This window comes from Cryptomeria japonica, chromosome 8, assembly GCF_030272615.1.
Source record: "Cryptomeria japonica chromosome 8, Sugi_1.0, whole genome shotgun sequence".
Classification (NCBI taxonomy): Eukaryota; Viridiplantae; Streptophyta; class Pinopsida; order Cupressales; family Cupressaceae; genus Cryptomeria; species Cryptomeria japonica.
Genome location: NC_081412.1, coordinates 325,667,968 through 325,686,846, shown reverse-complemented (window position 1 = coordinate 325,686,846; position 18,879 = coordinate 325,667,968). Strand labels below are relative to the sequence as shown.

At 34.8% G+C, this 18,879-nt stretch overlaps 1 protein-coding gene across 1 annotated transcript; it reads left to right on the top strand.

Moving 5' to 3' along the window:
- Nucleotides 1–548: 548 nt before the first annotated feature.
- Nucleotides 549–2,901, top strand: LOC131061510 (pathogenesis-related thaumatin-like protein 3.5). The gene is made up of 3 exons (XM_057995228.1): nt 549–719; nt 802–1,486; nt 2,660–2,901. Exons 1-3 carry the CDS (start codon nt 650–652, stop codon nt 2,778–2,780), a joined length of 876 nt encoding a protein of 291 aa, XP_057851211.1. The 5' UTR covers nt 549–649; the 3' UTR covers nt 2,781–2,901.
- The last annotated feature ends 15,978 nt before the right edge of the window (nt 2,902–18,879 follow it).

Below are 18,879 nucleotides of genomic sequence, written 5' to 3'. Positions count from 1 at the left end.
TTGTCTCTCCATCTCTTTATATGCCTATATCTCTCCCTCCATCTTGTTCTACCCTTATAACTCTCCCTATTAGTCGACCTCATATGCAATCCAAATATGTAAAAAAATAGACCAAATTTTTCTAAAATTGACCTTCCAAACCTCTTCGATGTACCCCTTGCACACCAAGATACGATTGCTAGTTATATACTCTCCATAAATTTGATGTATAATTTATTTTCAAAATATTATTACATTATTAAGTAATATTTTAATATAAAAAAAATTTGGTTAATACGTTTAAATCCGTCCCGTAGTGTCATTGCAATATAACCAACCCCTTTTGACGGTACAGCAAACTGGTCATAGACATTGGACGTTGGGAAGACAGGCGAAAAAGTTGAAACACCCTGTCGGGTAAACGAACTACCGAAGCCGAAGTTTGTAGAAACGTGGCGGTGAGGAAAAGAAAGCAAGAAAAGAATAAATAAATAGGTAGGTAGCTAGGTTTAAAAAAATACAGAAAAGTGAAAGAATAACGGCAAAACGACGTGGTCAAGTTATGCCTGTCGACCAAGGGGGCGAGGCGAGCATGAAGCAACGCACAGATGCTACGCGGCCCTTTTTAACCTCGCTGCGCTATTCTGTTCTCAACACTGCAAAATAATCAATGAAAATTATGGGGAGGGCCACGATTCTGATAGTTATAGCGACGGCAATGGTGTTGACCACATTCTCAGGTGAGAAGTTGAAACTTGTTTAATTAACTAACCAACCAAGCTGCTGTTTGTTTAAATGAAATGAAAAGATTTTGTGGTGCAGGGGGGGCGAAGGGGACGGTGTTTCGGGTGGAGAACAATTGCGATGAGACGGTGTGGCCGGGTATTCTGCCGGGCAATACAAGCTCGGAGGATGGGGAACAAGGGGGGTTCACGCTCAAGAGAGGGGAATGGAAAGAGTTGCACCCTCCACCCAATTGGTCGGGGCGACTGTGGGGGCGAACGGGCTGCAAATTCGACAGCGGCGGGCAGGGGTCCTGCGAGACGGGCGACTGCGGCAACGTGCTGCAATGCAATGGCGCTGGAGGAAACCCGCCGGTCACCCTGGTGGAATTGACGCTGAGGGATGTCAGAGACTTCTATGACGTGAGCATGGTGGATGGCTACAACCTCCCCGTGTCGGTTGTGGCGGTGCATGGCACGGGCAATTGTACAGCAGCTGGGGCGTGTAATGGGGATCTTCGGGAGAGCTGCCCGTCGGAGTTGGCTGTGGAGGCGGGGGGCAAAGTTGTGGCGTGCCAAAGCGCTTGCGAGAAGTTCAACTCGTCGGAGTACTGCTGCACTGGAGCCCACGCCAATCCTAACACTTGCCAGCCCACCCAGTATTCTAGAATCTTCAAGAAGGTCTGCCCCACCGCCTACAGTTATGCGTATGATGATGCCTCTAGTATCTTCACCTGCACTGGACCTGATTACACCATTACCTTTTGCCCTACCAACAAATCTGGGTTAGAAATTCTCATCCCACTTTTCTTTATCCACCATTAATTTCGGCTCTAGCATTCATGATGCACATTTGATTTCAAGATATATAGTGGTTTAGAATTTTCAATTAATAAATATGATTAAATGTGATATTAAGTGTTAGATAGACAATGTCTAAAGTTTAATGTTAAGAATATGGACATTTGATCATATTTATTAAATATTTTAGATCATAAGTATTTTAGATTGTATTCTAAATATTTAGACGTAATGAGCTTTAAATGAAATGAGAAGTAAAAACAAATTAATTTTATGATAGCAGAATTTAGATTTTATTAAAATATATATATGACCTCAAACAAATCTTTTAATGAAAATCATAAAAGCTCCATGAGATGGTCTTTCAAGATAGATTAGAAGAAGAAAATAAGTTGTTCAAGCATATGAAAGTCTTATAAAACTAAAATAAGTTGTTCAAATATATCAGTTATATTAAGCATGTATGCAATGAAAGTCTTATAATACTCAAGTCACTAGTAAAACAAGTTTTGATATTGTATTGAATTTAGAATTCAATTCTTTTAAAATATTTGAATTAATAGATAAAATTATGAATACCAAAATTTTATTACTATAAAAGAATAACATTACACATGCAAAATTCAACCAACATTAATAAAATTAAATATTGAATAATTTTAAATTATTTAAATAATATACTTTAAAAAATATTTTAATACTCTCTTTTATAAAAGACCATTTTCAATTAAAAAATAAAATAAAATATTTTGATATACCTGCTTTTAATGAAACATCTAATTAAAAACTCACATGAATACATGAGAAAAATATAATATTTTTTTATCTTTACAAAAAATATCATATGAATGACTTTAATATTATATATCACATTAGGTGTATTTCATATATCCATAAAAATTAATAAATATCATAATTTTAAATTTATATATCATTTTAAATATAAGAAATAAAGTTATTTTTATTATATGAAAATAAAATTAAAATAATTCAATAATTCTATCATAAAATGATAAATTATGTTAATGTGAAAAGACATCTCAATATAGGATGTCACCTTTCAAAGAATAACAAAAATAGATATACATATTTTTGAATGTTTTTTATTTTTTATTTTCTTGTTTAAAGTCTCATTTAAGATACAATTTTATGTGCAGGAAAAGACACGGTAGTGCCAATGAAACCAGTGGAACCAATGGAGAGACAATTGTTACCCAAAATACTCGTGTTTCTTTTATATGTATATTCTTTTTATTTTTTATTGATTTTTTGTATTAGATTGAACTTATATATTTGTACATTCAATTAGCTTTTGGATGGACATTGCACCAAAGTCAAGGCCTCTCTAATTGTATCTTAACATTCTAATAAAATCATTAAAATTTATATTTTATTAATATTTATTCTATGTTCTCTATGTAGTTAATTGAGTCTATTGAATTGGAAGAATCATGTTTTCCATAATCAATTCCTTAGGTAGAATATTTCAATGATGATGGACAAAGATTTAGGACAACAAAAAAGTGTGTTATGGGCCTAGGATGACATATTGTATGCTCTATTTATATAATTAGATTTATCAATGTTATTACTATGATGTTGTGCATGTGGATAAGGGCATGCAATACGATTCCAAATAAATTAATAATTGTGTTTCAAACACAACATAGCAAAAAAATCAACACAATGATGCACTGGGACAACTTATAATGCATAGAGAAAAGGTTGACAAAATATAAAAGTGAATTTTGAATTTCAAAAGCTTGAAGTTTAGATTCACAATTATAGAAAGGACCTAGTTATTCTACATATGCAAATTTGATGTAGGAAATAGGAAATTTAAGGATCAAGATTACTTTGTAGAGACGAGTGATGAGAATTCATGTAAGAATATGGCACTTGTAGACTTGTTATTTCACATAAATGACACTCAAATTGAAGTGGGCCCATAAAATAAAATAAAAAGGCATAAGTATGAATTTTTTATCATTACATTTTTCTCACATTAATGTGCATCAAGAATACTATTAAGATACAATTCAAAATAAAACAAACTATCAAAACAAAATATTATCCAAGTAATTAGAAAATATTTTTGATATTAAAAGTAGCAAAACTAGGGTGCTAACGCTTTTAACAGACATCCCACATGTACCTTTAGCAAGATATTAACAACATATTGGTTCGGTAATCCGATCATTAATATCTAAAATAGTTTGTAAAGTAATAAACCAGTAGTAATAAAGCTTTAATTTTTTTGAAATTATAAAACAACAAAAGACCCCAAAAGTAGCCAACATGGGGCTAAGCAAAGAGACCACCCCAATCCTCTATGAGGAACTTAAACAATTCCTTGTAATTTGTGCCACTGTCTCCATCTTTATTAATCTCTTTGTCCTGCAATAGAGAAAGCATGGTGGCAGACCTGTGCATCACCTTCGATCTAAATCTTGAAAAACTCGCCAACTTCTTTTCAATGTCTAGAATCTTAACCTTCAATGCTGAGAATTTAGCAGCAGTGGGGTTACTTTTGGTGTGATTGTGGGAATCACTAGCTTGGTGGGCTTCTTTAGTCAAGTCCATTGGGGCCATCTAGGTGTTATCCGGGTGATGAAAGTTATTTAACTAGCTATTACTAGTATTATCTAAGATTTCCTCATCATTCTCACTTTCTTAATAGTCCTCCTCCATCTCAAACTCCTCCTCCTTATCATTCACATCCATCATCTCCTTATCTTTAATCATGGACCAACTCGCAAGCCTATTAGATCAGCCGAGGTTAGAGCCACCAAAATCTTTAGTTGCTTCATGCCTATTATCTCGAGCTACATCCTCCTCAGTGTCAATCTCCACAATCTAAAATTAGGTTAGGTTTATCTTCACTTTTTAGTTGGGGGAATGGTTTATTTTTGTTTTCCTCTTTTGCCAAGACTCTTAGAAGCGGGGCTCTATTTAAGGTTGCAGAAACCTTCGACAACAAGGCTATGCACAGAAAGAGGGGTTTGTAGTGCCCCTCCCCGATTCATCCTTTATGAGATGATGTGATAAATACTTTTGGATTTGTTCATGCTCTTGATGTCTCTTGTTTCATTTTTTATATTGATATTCTCTTTGACTTTAGTGGATTCATTATGATTATTATAACGATGTTGGTTCTATGCTCTGGTTTGACTATTGAAGTTAGGACTATGTTGAGCTTCAAGATCATTGCACTATTTAGGACATATGGTTCATGTTTATTTCCTATGATGATTTATCTTGTGTAAGACAATTCATACTGATAGATGATACATTATGGTTTTATGTAGGTGATGATGTACTCTGGACTATTATGATGATTGGAAATGTTTAGATATTTAGGAGCACTCATTATATGTGAGGTGGTTTATATTTGCTTATGATGTCATCATGTTATGTGATAGCTCTACCTCATGCTTATATTGGTCATGTCGAGGTTATTGATGATGTCATGATTGATGTGATTGTTTTACTACTGCATTCATGATAGGGACAATGTCATATCACTCGTTACGTGCATGATATGACGTCAAAATTCTCTTTCACTTGTCTAATTATTTTGCGATATATATAATTATATATTTTGTTTTGTGTACATTGGTGGTCACGAGTTTTGCAGGTACTAGACATTGACTCCACTTGGTTCCAAATGTCTGAGTGTGTCTTTATCCCAATGGCAAGTTGATCGAAGGTGACATGAGATCCTATTCTACACTCTAGGTTTAGATGGTATCTTATCAATTTTGGTGTCTTGGCTAGAGTTGCTTTGTTTAGCATCATGTGGTATTTCATGATATCCTCTATTGGGTTGCCTTAAGGAATTGTGATTATTAATTAAATTATTAATTAATTAATTGGTTTATATAGTTTATTAATATTAAATTAAATTAATGGATGACATTGATATTTCAATATAATTGTGTATTTCCCCATTACTCGGTTGTGGTAAATGGAAGCCTATTTGGCATCTTTGGAAGCAAGAATGGCTTAAGACAAGGTGACCCCATTTCGCCTTTTCTATTTGTTCTTATGGCGGAATCCCTGAGCACGTATATCCTAGAGATGCTAAGGTATAGCAGGGCATTACAGTACATGAAGAATTAAAATTGGTCACACATTCATAATTTGTGGATGACAAATCATTATTTGATGAAGCCACAATAAGAGAGGTGGTAATCATAAAGGAAACTTTGAGTTTATACCTTGTTGCGGCTAGGAAAAGGATCAACGTTTCAAAGACTGAAATATTTTTCTTTAATTTACAAAGATGACCACTCAACGAAAAATGTCATAATTGTTGGGATGGCCAATTGGGAGTCTCCTAACTAAGTATCTTGGGGTACCCTTGTTTGCTGGTTAATCTAGGAATTATTTGTGGGAATATCTGATTTTGAAATGCAGGCAGAAGATAGAAGCATGGAAACATAAATGGCTCACTCTTCCTGGAAGAATTCAATTCATCAAGTCAGTGCTGACGACAATGCCTATCTACGCAATGTCATGCTTCAAATTGACCCCTAAAGCAATTAGAGCACTTGAAAGATTTTTTTTAAAAAAATTATGGGAAGGTGCCAAAGAAGTAAAGAAAATACCACTTTTAAGCTGGGACATAGCATGTAATGCAAACAAAAATGGTGGGGTAGGAGTAAGAAAGATGGAAATGCAAAACATTGCTTTGGGAGCAAAATTAATATGGACAATGTATAGGCACTCAGATAAACTGTGGTGCAAGTTAATGCAAAAGAAATATCTAGACAACAATGTCCTGACAAGAATTCTAATAGTAAACTACAATAATGGTGGATCCGTAGTATGGAAGTTCACGAAAGAATGTAGGCATGTCATCACTAATCACCTTTCTTGGAAAATCGGGAAAGGAAGAAAGGCCAAATTTTTGCACGATTCATGGGATGGCTATGACAACATCAACAAGATTTGAATCAACCAATTTGGATATGTGAAGTGGTGGAGAAGTATGGTGAATTAATAGCTGACTACTTAAGAAAATCCCCACTCGGGAGTGGACTTTTTGAATGGATCCCAATACAATTAAGAAATATGACAACCGAAGAAAAAAGGAATTTAGAAGAGGTTTTATAAAACATAAAGATCGCAATTAAAAATGAGGAAGATGAAATAATTTGGTGTGTTTCTTGATCAAGTGAGTATAGTGCAAAATTAGGTTGCCAAGTACAAACCATTGAACAAAATAGGTGCAATTAGTCAACAAACCTATGTTGGGACAAATTGGTGGCTCCTAGAGTTGGTTCTTTTTTATGAACATATATGCATAAAAGAATACTAACAAGGGAACACCTGAAGATTTATGGGATATATGGGCCAAGCATGTGTGCATTGGGCAAACAAAGCAAGGAAACTCTTGACCATATACTCTATGATTTCCCCTTCATAAGGACGTGCTGGAACTGGTTATGTCAAGGTTTGGAGTGGACTGTGGCTATTGATGATTGTCTTGCCAATTGCATCAAGAGATGGCCAATGATGAGTCAAAGGTCCCTTTGGGGGAGTCTATGGATAATTGCACCTTCAATGTTGATATGGCAGTTTTGGAAGGAATGAAACAAAAAAAAATCCGAAGGGAAAGAAATTAGTGTAGAAAAGATAATTGATAAAATCAAGAGTGGGATAAGTGATGTTGTAAACACTAAAGTTGGATGCTAGAGAGTTGAGTATATAACTGATTGGGACAAGAAAATTTAGACTATGTGGGGATCCTTATGCTCTCCTAATGTAAATATTGTGTCCAAGGAAACTAAATAGAAACATGCAAGATGGGAAGCCCTTGGTAGTGGATGGCTCAAGCTCAATTTTGTTGGAGTTGCAAAAGGAAATCCTGGAAAAGCGGGATATAGATGCATTGTAAGGGAATGTAATGGAAAACTAATACTTGGAATTCATGGCTACATAGGTATCACAACAAACAATGAAACTGAAGCCACGAATCTGGTAAGAGGTTTAAAGCACTGCATGGATATGAAAATGGAGTCTTTGAAAACAAAAGGGGACTCACAAATAATTGTAAACACAGTTAAAAGGGAAACGATTCTCAATTGGAAGCTAAGAAGGAATTTGAAAACGGTGTTGGATCTTCTCAAGAAAATACCCAAATTCAAAATTTTGCATTTTTTTTGGGAAACAAATCGAGTGGCAAATCATTTGGCAAATCTTGGGGTCTGCCAAAAATGGGATGAAGAAAAGTTCATGGAGATTGGAAATTGGATGGAACTTGAGCAATTACTCAAGGCGGGTTTCCCTTACCATGGAAAAAAAGATAAATCCGAGATAGGACAACTTTTGGGTGACAAATGTGATTGACAGGAACCATGGGGTTCCCGTAAAGTGGTGGCCCATTGATGGTGGGATGGATACCTTTCGCATCTATCCTTGAAAAGTGTATGTTGGTATCAGTAAATAAATTCTCGGTGGTTGGATGGGCCATGAGTCCATTGGTAGACGTCATGGAATCGAAGGAGTACTGCATAGAAATAATATCTAGTTTTGTTCGACCAATGGATGGGGAAGCTATCGCCAATGCACTACTGGATTTGAATGATGAGAATTTTGAAAGCATTCTAGGTCTTTACTTTGATTGTAGAAATAATGATGGTGCACACTCTAGCTCGGGCCCAATCTATATGGGAACTATCACTCTTCAAAGGAGGAATGAATTCATCAACAAAGCTTGGGAAGTTTTCAGTTATCAATAATTTTGATCCATTTAGAAGGCTTCTCACCTTAGATTGCAATTGGCTCTTGGTTGCCAGTTTAGGCAATATGGTTAATACTGACAAATGTCTGGCTGCAATGTACAACTTATTAGGGTTTCAAGCAGATCTGAAGCAAATATGAACTAACAATTATATGCAGATTTAAATACAAAAGATAAAGAAATAAAACAGGACACAGATAATAGAGATTTAACGTGGTTCACCCAGAATGGATTACGTCCACCATACACAGCCATCCAATCTTTCTTATTATCCAGCAAAAATAGTACATCAACCTTACAATGCCTTAAGCATCCCAGCCGCTTATAACATGCATTTTTAGGGCAACAAACAAAGTCAGCCTTTTTAGGGTTTTATTACAATGTTGGTTTTCATCAACAAAAAAAAAATGGCAATTTTTTTTTTCTCGGGGGCTCCTGCCCTCGAACCCCCGCTTTCCTTGGGGGCTGCCGCCCCCGAACCCCTACCCGGGGCCCGGCCTGGCCCCGGACCCCGACAAGGATACGTGCTGAGTGTACAATAATTTGCTGATCAGTCGCCACATTTCAACAATCTCCCACTTGGAGACTGATCAGGCTCCACACCGAACAATCTCCCACTTGGAGACTGATACTACACGACACCACTGTACATGCAACATCCATTGGATAAAACACTAGGACTCGACTGGTATAAATTCCATAATTATCAATCAAGAAGACCAACAAAAACTGATGAAGAAATTAGCTTCTCCTGTGGAACTGCCTTCGTGAACATATCGGCAGGATTCTCACTTGTGTGAATCTTCTCAAGCCGTAACTAACCCTCATCCAAAACAGTCTGGATGAAGTGGTACCTGAGCTGAATGTGCTTTGTCCTTGATGAAAAACAGAGTTCTTCGCAAGATGAATGGCACTCTAGCTATCAATATACAATGGGCAATCCTCTTGTGTCTAACCCAATTCCTCTAGAAAACATTGTAACCAAATCATCTCCTTGTTGGCTTCCGTAGCAGCAACATACTCAGCTTCAGTGGTTGAAAGTGCAACAACCTTTTGCAGCCTAGAAATCCAACTGACTGTAGTCCCCCCTATAGTTAAAACATACCTTGTAGTACTCCGTGAATCAATATCGTCTGCCAGATCAGAGTCAACAAATCCGCTCAGAGCAGCATTAGATCCTTTGAAACATAATGTCTTCGTAGTAGTTCCTTTCAAATACCGAAGAATCCATTTCACAACATTCCAATGTTCCATACCCGGATTACTCATAAACCTGCTCACAACTCCCACTGCATGTGCAATATCTGGCCTTGTGCATACCATTGCATACATCAGACTGCCAACAACTGATGAATATGGGATGTTAGACATTTTCTTTACCTCTTCCTGTGCCTTTGGGCATATCTCCTTAGTCAATTTGAAATGACTAGCCAAAGGTGTACTAACTGCTTTTGCATCCTGCATGTTAAATCTTTTCAACACCTTCTTTATATACTCACTTTGGGACAAATTCAAGGTTCTATTTTTCCTGTCCCGTGTAATCCTCATACCCAGAATTTGCTTAGCTGCACCCAAATCCTTCATAGCAAATGACCTAGCTAATTTCTGTTTAAGATCATTTATGTGTTGCATGTTAGACCCAGCAACAAGCATGTTATCAACATAGAGCAACAGGATAATATAACTGCCATTATCCAATCTCTTAAAATATACACAATGATCAGAATGACATCTATGATAACCATGTTCAGCCATGAAACTATCAAATTTTAAATACCATTGTCGAGGTGCTTGCTTTAGGCCATACAAACATTTCTTCAACCTGCACACCAAGTTCTCCTTACCTTTGACCTCATATCCCTATGGTTGCAACATGTAAATTTCCTCCTCCAAATCTCCATGGAGAAAAGTTGTTTTGACATCTAATTGTTCGAGATGTAAATCATCTGCAGCCACAAGACTAAGTACAATTCTAATTGAAGTCATTTTTACAACTGGAGAATATATTTCATCATAATCTATACCCTTTTTCTATGCAAAACCTTTTACCACAAGTCTGGCCTTATATCTTTTCTGACCTCCTTCCTCCTCCTTCAGCCTATAAACCCATTTGTTAGGCAAAGCTCTTTTTTCTGCAGGTAAAGGGACTAAGTCCCAAGTCTTATTTTTCATCAAGGAGTCCATCTCCTCTTTCATGCCTAGCTCCCACTATTGTTTGGCATCCACCTGCATTGCTTCTTCATATTCTTCGGGTTCACCAGAATCAGTTAATAAAATAGAATACAAAGAGGGAGAAAATCTTTCAGGGGGTCTACTTGACCTTGTAGAACATCTAACACTTGCAGGAGTTTGTGGGACAATTTGTTGTTGTTGAACATCAGGTACCTGTGGCATTTCATTTTCAGGAATCTCATCCAACGCCACATATTCTTGTTTGTCTTGTTCATGCTTCTTTTCCTGCATCTATTCTTTATACATAACCTTCTCATTGAATATAATATCTCTACTAATTATTTTCTTATTTTCAAAATCTCATAACTGATAGCCATATTCATCTATCCCATATCCAATGAAGGTACATTTTTGAGATTTAGCATCAAGCTTGGTTTTGTTTTCTTTATCAACATGGACAAAAGCTTCACAACCAAAGGTTTTCAAAAAAAATTAATTTACCTTTTTACTAGTCCATGCCTCCTCTGGAATAACACCATCCAAAGGGGTTGAAGGTCCTCTATTTATCAAATAGACAACAGTATGTACAACATCTGCCCAAAAATGTAAGGGCAATCTAGCATGCAATCTCATGCTCCTCGCGCGTTCCATGATAGTCCTATTCAATCTCTTTGACACACCATTTTCCTGTGGAGTTCCTAGAACTGTCTTCTACTTTTGAATCCCATTTAAGGAGCAATAATCTTTAAATACTTTTTTGCAATACTCACCTCCATTATCCAATCTAAGACACTTCAACTTTTTTCCTGTCTCATTCTCAACCAAAGCTTTCCATTTCTTAAAAGTTTCAAAAACATCTGATTTTTGTTTTAGGAAATATACCCATGTTTTTCTGGTTGAGTCATCAATAAAAATAACATAATAACAAGAGCCACCAAGAGATGATACCTGAGTTGGTCCCCATACATCTGAATGTACAAGCTCTAACTTCTCACTCTTATTCTTTTTCCCAACCTTGAGAAATCTGACTCTTTTCTATTTGCCATAAACACAGTTTTCACAGAACTCTAAATCAATCTTCTTTAGTCCTGGCAATAGATTTTTGGAGTGAAGGATTTTCATCCCTTTCTCGCTCATGTGCCCAAGCCTATGGTGTCACATTATCGAGTTTGTTCTTGCAACATCTATTGTTGTTGTCCCTGAAGTAACTTTATCTATAGTAGCTAAGGTAGAGTAAGTGTTACCAGTACACAGATATAGTGTGCCTACCTTCACACCTTTAGCTACTACTAATGATCCTTTAGTGACCTTCTAGATACTATCTGAGAAGGTAACTATGCAACGTTCACTACCTAGTTGCCCTGCAAAAATTAAATTTATTCTTAAATTAAGAACATGTCTTACCTCCTGCGGAAACTAGTCATTTCCATTCTACAACTTGATCTTTATCTTTCCTTTTCCAATAATTTGACAGGGCTCATCATCACCCAAATATACCTGTCCAAAATCACCTTGAACATAATCTAGAAAATATTTTCTATGGGGTGTAGCATGAAATGAAGCCCCGGAATCTATTACCTAGGAATCATTAACATTATCCAAACATAAGATTAAAGCATCTTGTAAAGTATTACTTGCAATATTAGCTTCCTTACTGTCATTTTCATTTTTGTCTCCTTCTTTGTTTTTTCGAGACCAACAGTCTTTCTTTAGAGGACTAGGCTTTCCACAGTACCAGCAATCTTTCTTTCCTCTAGATTGAGAGCGTCCTTTCTTTGACTTCCCTCGTGACTTCTCATTCCAAGGGCCTTTTCCTCTTTCCTTTGATCTTCCTCTGTTTTCCACATTCAAAACACTACTTGATGATGTTGAAGTCTCACCTGTGCTTTTCCTTCGCATTTCCTCGCTTAGGATAACACTAACAATATCATCAAATACCAAAGTATTTTTACCAGAGATAGAGTTACTTACAACCATAAGCAAGCTATTCCAGCTTTCTGGCAAAGAACATAAAACCAAGAGAGCCCTAACCTCTTCTGCAAAAGTAATTTTTATCGAAGACAATTGACTGGTAATTGTATTAAATTCATTTAAGTGCTCCGCTATAGATCCTCCCTCACTCATTTTCAAATTAAACAAACGCTTCATAAGAAATATCTTATTCGAAGTCGAGGGTGTCTCATACAACTTAGCCAATGTCGCCATCAAATCTACAGTCATTTTTGCTTCTATTATATTGAATGCTACAGATGGTGCAAGGCACAATCGAATGAATCTCAATGCCTTTCTATCTAAAATGTCCCACTCTTCATCTGACATTGTGGTCACTTTCTTTGCCTTTCCTTCCAACGACCGCCACAAATCCTTTTGATACAGGTAATCCTCCATCTGCATTTTCCATAATTGATAATTTTGGCCGTTAAACTTTTTGACCTTGAATTTGGAATCCTCCATTTGCTCCCACTCAAATCTGAAAGTCCTGCCAATTTACAAAAAACCTCGCTCTGATACCAATTGTTAGGGTTTCAAGCAAATTCGAAGCAAATATGAACTAACAATTATATGTAGATTTAAATACAAAAGATAAAGAAATAAAATAGGACACAGATAACACAAAGATTTAACGTGGTTCACCCAGAATGGGTTACGTCCACCATACACAGCCGTCCAATCTTTCTTATTATCCAACAAAAATAGTACATCAACCTTACAATGCCTTAAGCATCCTAGCTACTTATAACATGCGTTTTTAGGGCAACAAACAAAGTCGGCCTTTTTAGGGTTTTATGACAATGTCGGTTTTCATCAACAAAAAAAAAATGGCAAAATTTTTTTTCTCGAGGGCTCCTGCCCCCAAACCCTCGCTTTCCTCGGGGGCTACCGCCTTTGAACCCCTGCCCAGCCCCAGACCCCGGCAAGGATACGTGTTGAGTGTATAGTACTTTACTGATCAGTCACCATATTTCAACAATTATCTTACTGTTGATAGGGTCTATCTTGTCCTAATTGTGGAAATTATCTAAGAGTCTATAATGCAATGTGATGGGAACTATTCCCTTTTGATAGTACTTACCAATAAATAATAATAATAATAATAATAATAATAATAATAATAATAATAATAATTGTGTATTTAATTATTACTAAAAGTTATTATTATTGAAGAAGTTGAGAAATACAACTTCAGAGATCCCAAGAACACCTGCAAGCAAAATACATGTCACAAGAGAAGAATGGAGGCAAAAAGCAATAATGGCTCTAAAGAGGAAGATTATCATTCAAAGAGGGAATGAATAAAAAGTACAATACAATCCTTATAATAGGAGAATATGCAACCCTAAAGGGATAAAGTGTATTTAATAACTAGAATAATTATTAAATGCCCAAGTTTAGCTTAAGTGTAGAGGATAATAGACTAATAATTAAATAAATAATTATTAGCTAATACATGATAACTCTAACACCCCCCCTTAAGATGAACTTAGGGAGTAGCTAAAAAATTAAATGCATGAAGCAAAAAATGCAACTATATGATGAAGGAAAATTTGGGTCCCAACAACAAAGCCTGATGAGGTACCCAAGTACAAAAGATCTTTGTAAAGCAGAGAAATAGAGAAAACCTCATGGGAAAAAATTCTACTCCAAAAAGAGATGAAATACAAGTGAAGGACTAAAGAAGCCTCCAAACAAGAGTGTTTCAAAAGATTTGAACAAAAGAAGAGCATAAGAATCACTGAAGCATGAAGAACCTACAAACACTATTGAAGAATAATTGTCGATCTGAAGAACCTCTACTGAGATAGAAGATTGTTAGGTAGAGAAGACTATAATCTGCATGACTGCCCTCAAATAACACTACTCGAATCGGATGGAAAACAAAAGCAAACAATTGAACTCGAAGATACAGATGACAAAAAACACCAAAGTCCAAAGAGCGATCAATCAAAGATGGAAGGTTGCCTCCAAAAATAGGAATGAAAGAGTGTCCATATAGGAAATGATCCATCTCACCGAAATGCATAGGTAACTAGCCACTACATCTGCCTACTACATAGGAACAAATACTGAATACATAGCTCACTCCAACGAACCAAGGAAGTATTAATAGAACCCACAACCAATAGGAGAAACCCCCCCATAATGCTGACAAGGGAGAGGTGACAAGTACACTGAAACTGAATGCCAAGAAAAATTGCATGACGAAGAACCAAGAACATCGAGAGTGCAACAGAAAGTACAAACACATATAAAGGCTAGTGTCGTGGAAGGAACACTCACTTGACACACATCATGAGGCTAATGTCATGGAAGGAACATTCACGTGACAAATGTATATGGAAAACAAAGACAAACATCAAACCCCCTCATGACACTTTATAATGGAGTGCGAGTACAATAAGGCACAAGATGTGCAAGATCCCAAGCATGCAAGGCATATTGGCACTTTATCTCATGAGTGAGTTTACAAAAAGTAAAATGCTTACAAAATGATATGCAATGCTCAAAAAAGACAAAAGGTTAGAAATACATGAAGAATAACCAACAACAAGTCATTCTACCCAAACGATAAGTTTTCAGGAGCTCAAATGTCCAAGCAATTCACCAAAGTGTGAAAACACAAAAAACTGAATAAAATGTACCTGGAGTAAAATCTAGAAAAAGTGCATGGATGGCTGTGAAGAGCTCTGAGACACCATCCCAACGCCACTAGAATCACAAAAAAGGGAGAAAATAGCAAAAATATATGAGCTCGTGACTGAAAACAACACCTCTAACTTAAAATGGCTGTAGAATGTACCAGCAGAAAAACTAGGTGATAAAACCCACAAATCTGGAAAGTCGAAACCAGTTTTCCAATGATATCTTGTTTGTGAAAAAACGATATCATATGCCCAAGTTATGGCCAAAACAAAAACCCCTCTTTTAGGGCACAAAGAGGGTCTAAAAGGGCCATTGTGCAGTCCGTACTGCTGACTATCTTGCTGACGTCAGCAGCCGAAAATAAAAAATCCCTTAAAATCATTTTTTTTTTGACAAAAAATTTCTGATGCAAGTCAGTTACAGCCATACAGATTTTCATGCCTTGAAAAGTATGCCATTTTTTTAATTTTATTTTTCAAAATTTGTGCCAGAAAAAGGGCATAAAACAAAAGAAATAGAAAATTCCTAGAGCCAAAGTTGTCTAAATTGGACAAATTTATATGAAAATGGGGTTTTTGGATGTTCTAAGCTCAACGATGAGGTTCGTTTGAGACTAAAATGAAAAAATCTCCCCATATGCAAATAAAAAACTCTGAAAAACTTGTAACCCTAGCCTCCAAAAAATCTTCTGAAAAATCAGGAACAAGTAGCAGCAGATGTAGACTCTGATACCATGAAGAACTTGAGAAATACAACTTCAGAGATCCCAAGAACACCTGCAAGCAAAATACCTATTACAAGAGAAGAATGGAGGCAAAAAACAATAATGGCTCTGAAGAAGAAGATTATCATTCAAAGAGGGAATGAATAAAAAGTACAATACAATCCTTATAAAAGGAGAATATGCAACCCTAAAGATGTGCAGCCCTAAAGAAACCCTAAAGGGATAAAGTGTATTTAATTATTGGAATAATTATTTGATACCTACCATATTATTAAATGCCTAAGTTTAGCTTAAGTGTAGAGGACAATAGACTAATAATTAAATAAATAATTATTAGCTAATACATGATAACTAACAATTATTTATTAATGTTATTATGTGGATCATAATATTTGGCATTTATAATTATGTATGCGGGAGATATTATGGTATTGAGTTTAAATTATATTGGCTAAAGTATTTATATTTATTTGTGCATTTAATTGATTTAGTTATTTAAGTATTTATTTATTTGTTGATTGAGTTATTTATTTATTGATTGATGGTTTATTTATTTGTTATTATTTATTTACTTACCCTTTTTTATGATTGGCTTTTTGGGAGTTGTGTTTGTGAGAATATTATTTAATTGTTTATTTATTTTACTTATCCCATTTTTTTGGCCTTGGGAGTGGTACTTGGAGATTAATATTATTTATTTATTGTTTAATCTTTTATTTATTTAATTATTTTATTTACCTACCCTCTTTTACTATTGGCTGTGAGATTTGGAGATTTAAATAATATTATTTTATATATGATCATTGTATTAATTTTTGAAATGGTTGGTAGGAAATATTATATTTTTGATTGGCTGGGAGATTGTATAGTTTTTGGATTAATTTTTATAAATATGATTTTCTAAATATTTTTCAGGGATTCTTTGGCTGGAGAAATTTATGCATTGATTGAAGATTTTGGTTTTCATTCGCTTGGAGCTTGGCTTGAATTTTGTTGGACTGTGGATTTGCACTTCTTTGAATTCCTTTGTCCATAACTTCAATTTACCAGGTTGGAGATTTTACCTTCTTTGTATTTTTGCTTTCAAAAAGCTTGTTTGTAAGAGATTGTCTACGAGAAGGAGTTGGGAATTTGTTGGAAAGAAATTTGATTATAAGTTTAATAAACATAATGATTGGGAGTATTGTATTTATATGGTTATAATTCCTCGTAAGTTTGTCATGAATGAATGTTATTTCCACCTTCCTATGCATTGCCACAAAATGGTTTGTGATTGTTCCAAGAGTCTCTACTATCATTGTTTTTCTATACCTCTATGTGTATTATGATTAAGATTATTTATGTTGCCTCTTACTTTGTTTTATACCTAGTTGATGAGAGAAAATTTTGTGGTTGTCAAAAGAGTATTTTGTGTTGTGTCGAGAGTAAATGAGTTTGCTTGGCTTCTGATTTTATAGTTTTGAATTAATCTTTTAGTTTCTGGGAGTATTGCCCCTATTTGGATGGCCTTTGGTGTCATTTTTATGTACACCTATAAATTCCTCGACTTAGTTGTATTTGTTTTTATCTCCGTTTCTAAGACTTTTTCCTCTCTGTTGTGAATGCACTACTTGTTGGTGCCCAAAACCACAGATTGGATAATCAAAAGGTTTGCCAAATCTTTCAACAACCCAATCAGCCTTGGCCAACGAACAGGGATGGTCTAGAACCAAATCCCCATGCACTTTAGATTCCACTAAACCTAGGCAGGTGTACCTATGTCTCCAAAGCACCGAAAGACTTCTTTATAGTGAATTTGAACTTTATTAAGACAACCTTATGCAAGAATGGCAATGATTTATTGCTACTGTACTTTATTGTGTGCTTTTATTTGAATGCTTCTTGATTTTGATAAAAGGAAATGAATGTAGTCGAATAATGTAAATTAGTGTTGTTAGGACTTAAGACAATTATGAAAGAGAAGTGCTTATAAGAATCAGAATGATTTCTTTTCTCTGATGAGGACCTAATGCATAACTGAATTATTCTTCAAAAATTAACAATAGACCAGTGCCTCTATCAGACAATTAAATAATAACTTTGTGGACAATAATCAACATCAAACTCAAGAGACAATATTAGACCATCACTATGAAGGTTTCTGTAGACACCTAAAAATGTCTCATTGATCATGTACTAATTATTCCTCTAATTGATTAAATAATCTTTATTATTTAATTAATTTAATTAATCTTATTCTTCTAATTTCATATTTCCTCATAATCTTATTAATTATTCTATTTTCCTATTCTTTCATCATTTAATCATTTTAATCATTTTCTAAATATTAATTAAATATTTATTATTTAATTAATTATAATTAATTCCCCAATTTATATAATCTTTATTATTTAAATAAATTGCTAATTATTCAATTTCTATCTCTAATCATCTAATCATTCAACCCTCTTCTAAATATTAATTAGATATTTGTTATTTAATTAATTGTGATTTAATTCCTTTAAATTAAATAATCTTTATTATTTAATTAAATTCCATTTCTAAATAATTAAATAGTTTCTTTAAATTATTAATTAGCTAATTAATTATTCAATTCCAAATCCCCAAATTCTAATTTCATTTAATTTCATATTCTTCCAAATTCAAACACATGTGCATGATTTCAAAAACCAAATTGAAAATCAAAGTCAAGTTCTAAATATATTCAAATGCTAAATTGAATTAATAAATTCAATTATTTGAATAAATATCTCATGCAAAGATTAAATTAATAATCTAAATCTAAATGCAAGCATATGCTAAATTAATTAATTAAATCATTTATCTCTTCTTCCCTCTTTCAGTTAGCTTTTTCTAAATTAAGCTCTCTGTGTCATCTTCTTTATTTCCACCAATCATTCTTTTTCTTCCTTCAGTCAAGTTTTTCTCAATCAGTTGACTCAATTAATCTATTCAATCTATTGAGTTTCACTCCTACAATCAACAGTTCAACTATCAACTTGCATTTGAGCTCACCTGAGTTCCACCTCTTGATCAATCTGTTCCACCTTTCAATCAATCTTCTCCATTTTTTTATAAATTGAGCATCCAAT

Excerpts from the sequence above, each read along its gene's own strand:
- LOC131061510 (XM_057995228.1), top strand. The coding sequence starts at position 650 with ATGAAAATTATGGGGAGGGCCACGATTCTGATAGTTATAGCGACGGCA. Across the intron at positions 720-801 it reads GGTGTTGACCACATTCTCAG|GGGGGGCGAAGGGGACGGTG; the intron begins GTGAGAAGTTGA and ends TTTGTGGTGCAG. Across the intron at positions 1,487-2,659 it reads TGCCCTACCAACAAATCTGG|GAAAAGACACGGTAGTGCCA; the intron begins GTTAGAAATTCT and ends TTTTATGTGCAG.